Raw genomic sequence first — 3,071 nt, 5'->3', positions numbered from 1 at the left:
TCAAGAAGTGAAAATTGATTGTCCTTCAAACTACATTGACCATCAAGAAGCATTATCAATCATTAAGAGTATTCAAGCCTTCTCCAACTACTTGAAAAGGTATTCTTCTTCCATCCTTAATCTCCCTCATTCATCCTTTTATTGAGCTGCATCTAGTTGTTAAAGGAGATCAAAGAATTGGAACTCCCATCAAACCTTACTTCACTTCATTGTTAGAATGGGCCTCTTGTTAAAAAAAATGAAGTAGAAGCCTATTGCATGCATACTTGCCAACAAGTGCCACTGGCAAATTGATGTTCAAGATGGGGATCCAGCTTGTGATCCTTTTGGCTTCTGCAATTTTCCTCTGGACATGGTTACTTTTCTTCTCATCCTCCTCTGTTGTTCTTGCCGCCTCAGCATCCTCTCCTTCTTTCTTGACACCACAAGGCTTCTTCACCTCGTATGAACAATGTTGGATAAAAGAAGGAGAGAAACTTCATCTACTCGCTACCTAGCTCAGCCATGGCTCTAATACCATGTTGAGAAACACGGATCTAGAGCTAGTTAGTTGTGGTGCACGCAAATCAAACACAGGATACATGATAGAGAGAAGAGATTGTAACTCAAGTGAATTGGGTTCCAAGATAGATTAGCTTGGACTCATAAAGAAACTCTTGAATAACTCAAATTGATAGCTCCATTACTTGAAATGAGTGCCAAGTACATGCTTTTATAGCTTTTTGGATAGTACCACTCACCTCACTGTGCATATGGGATTTTGAACATCTCTTCCTAGAGCATACTTCATTTGTCTATCTTCTAGCCTTTTTAGGGCATACTTCTAGCCTCTATGGCCAAGCATCATTTGCTATTCTCAACAGCCCTCCTCAAATGATGAGTCTCTACCCTTGTTGGCTTTTGCCCCCCTACATGCAAACATGGACCAGGAAACTAGCTCTTTGGCAGCCTAGTCAAGATTAAGGCTTGAAACTTTACATTTTTGGTAAGGGTTTTAAATCCACTATGGGAAATAGATCCACTCAGGAGTTTCGAGATCCTCTATGGGAAATTTTTTGCAAAAACATTGTGTTGATTTGTAGCAGCAGAAAATATTTTCTTCATCCTTTTTGTTTTATCGTTTCTTTGGCAACCTTTGATCTTCTTCTTGGTCTTCTGTTCTTCATCTTTGACTTGTTCTTCATTATCTTGTGCTCTAGTCTTCTTTGTGAGGTCCTTTTGGTCTTCTTTCTCAGTGAGTTTAAGATGGATAAAAATAGGTACATTGATGTAGCTTGACATGACATAAACCTTGGGATACATAGATTTGGCTTTTGGCTTTTCATGGATTTTAAGATACATAGCTTTTTAGTCATCATGGGTATCGCAGTGCTTTAGGCATACAAGATGAATACATTTCCTTTTGAATAGCTCTCGGGCTTGTAATATGTGGCTTGCCAGCACATTAACATTGGATTTTCTTCCAAGGTTTTGATATGTGTGCTTGGTGCAAATAGACCATCTCTTCTTTGGGAAGGTGTACCATTAATGGCAGTTACAGAAAGAAATGACCAAGTGCACAAGAAAATGTAGCTTATCATTGTTCCTGCAAGAAGAACAAAGTAGATGACACTCTTACTTAAGCAACCACCAAAACTGCCCTAGCAAGGGTTTTACCATGAGTAACACATGGGCAACAGAAAGTTTGCAAGGCAATAAGTGTCATCAAAGCCCTATATCCACATTGCATCAATGGAAAATAGTAAATCCTCCAATGAAAGCCTGCATGTTTTGGACTTTTCAACATAAAATAAATTAGGTGGTGTAGCAAAATGCACAGCGTGAGAAGACCTCTCCTTGACTGTTTCAGGAAGAGCACTGTCGAGAGCTCCAACAACATCATCCATCTTATGGTCAACAAAGAGCAGAATCTCATATGCCTTCCCCTGTATCTTCTTATGATAAACACACCCTACAACTATCTTGACTGTATGTTCCACGGTCTCCACACGAAGTTTGAGTGGCCCTGAGTTGTCCTTTGCAAGCTCGTAGATGTTTGCCATGTACTTTGTGGCTTTATCCACTACTACTTCCAAAAAAAAAAGGGTACTTGAGGCCTGGCTGATCAATTTGCTATTCATTGACAGCCATTGCGGACCGTTGGAGTAAGAGAGCACAAAGTAAAGGTCGGGAATGGGCCGGGAAAACTTGATATGTCTGACTCTTGCAATCAAGGTCACTGACTGTGTGTGTGTGTGTGTGCGAGAAACCAAGGTCGCTGTTCTCGGCACGTCTATGGATGTAAGGAACGTATGAAATTCTAACTATAGATATGATACCTCAACATTATGCAAATGCACCAGCCCCTTTCCTCTTCTTTCTCTGAATCTTCTTCTCATAAAACTCTTGTTTCTTCCCCTCCAAGATGTAGCCATCAGGTCGCCCACACTGCCCAGGACAAGATGATATCACAGCCAACAAGTGCCACTGGCAAATTGATCTTCAAGATGGGGATCCAGCTTGTGATCCTTTTGGCTTCTGCAAATTTCCTCTGGACATGGTTACTTTTCTTCTTATCCTCCTCTGTTGTTCCTACCGCCTCAACATCCTCTCCTTCCTTCTTGACACTAGAAGACTTCTTCACCTCGTATGAACAATATTGGATAAAAGAAGGAGAGAAAATTCATCTACTCATTACGTAGCTCAGCCATGGCTCTAATACCATGTTGAGAAACACGGATCTAGAGCTAGTTAGTTGTGGTGGACACAAATCAAATATAGGATACATGATAGAGAGAAGAGATTGTAACTCAAGTGAATTAGGTTCCAAGATAGATTAGCTTGGACTCATAAAGATAGTCTTGAATAACTCAAATTGATAGCTCCATTACTTGAAATGAGTGCCAAGTACATACTTTTATAGCTTTTTGGATAGTACCACTCTCTTCACTATGCATATGGGATTTTGAACATCTCTTCCTAGAGCATACTTCATTTGTCTATCTTCTAGCCTTTTTAGGGCATACGTCTAGCCTCTATGGCCAAGCATCATTTGCTATTCTCAACAGCCCTCCTCAAATGATGAGTCTCTA

The 3,071-nt window shown here is 40.3% G+C and overlaps 1 protein-coding gene across 1 annotated transcript; it reads right to left on the bottom strand.

Annotated features, from left to right (window-relative positions):
- Window positions 1-1,712: 1,712 nt before the first annotated feature.
- LOC148029382 (REF/SRPP-like protein At2g47780) lies at window positions 1,713-2,042 on the bottom strand. The gene has a single exon (XM_087688556.1). It carries the CDS (start codon window positions 2,040-2,042, stop codon window positions 1,713-1,715), a length of 330 nt encoding a protein of 109 aa, XP_087544682.1.
- Between the last annotated feature and the right edge of the window lie 1,029 nt (window positions 2,043-3,071).

The sequence above is a fragment of the Lygodium microphyllum genome, chromosome 11, assembly GCF_053477565.2.
Source record: "Lygodium microphyllum isolate KBCC chromosome 11, Lygodium_microphyllum_v1.1.10, whole genome shotgun sequence".
NCBI classification, from domain to species: Eukaryota; Viridiplantae; Streptophyta; class Polypodiopsida; order Schizaeales; family Lygodiaceae; genus Lygodium; species Lygodium microphyllum.
This window is presented reverse-complemented; position numbering and strand designations above follow the sequence as displayed.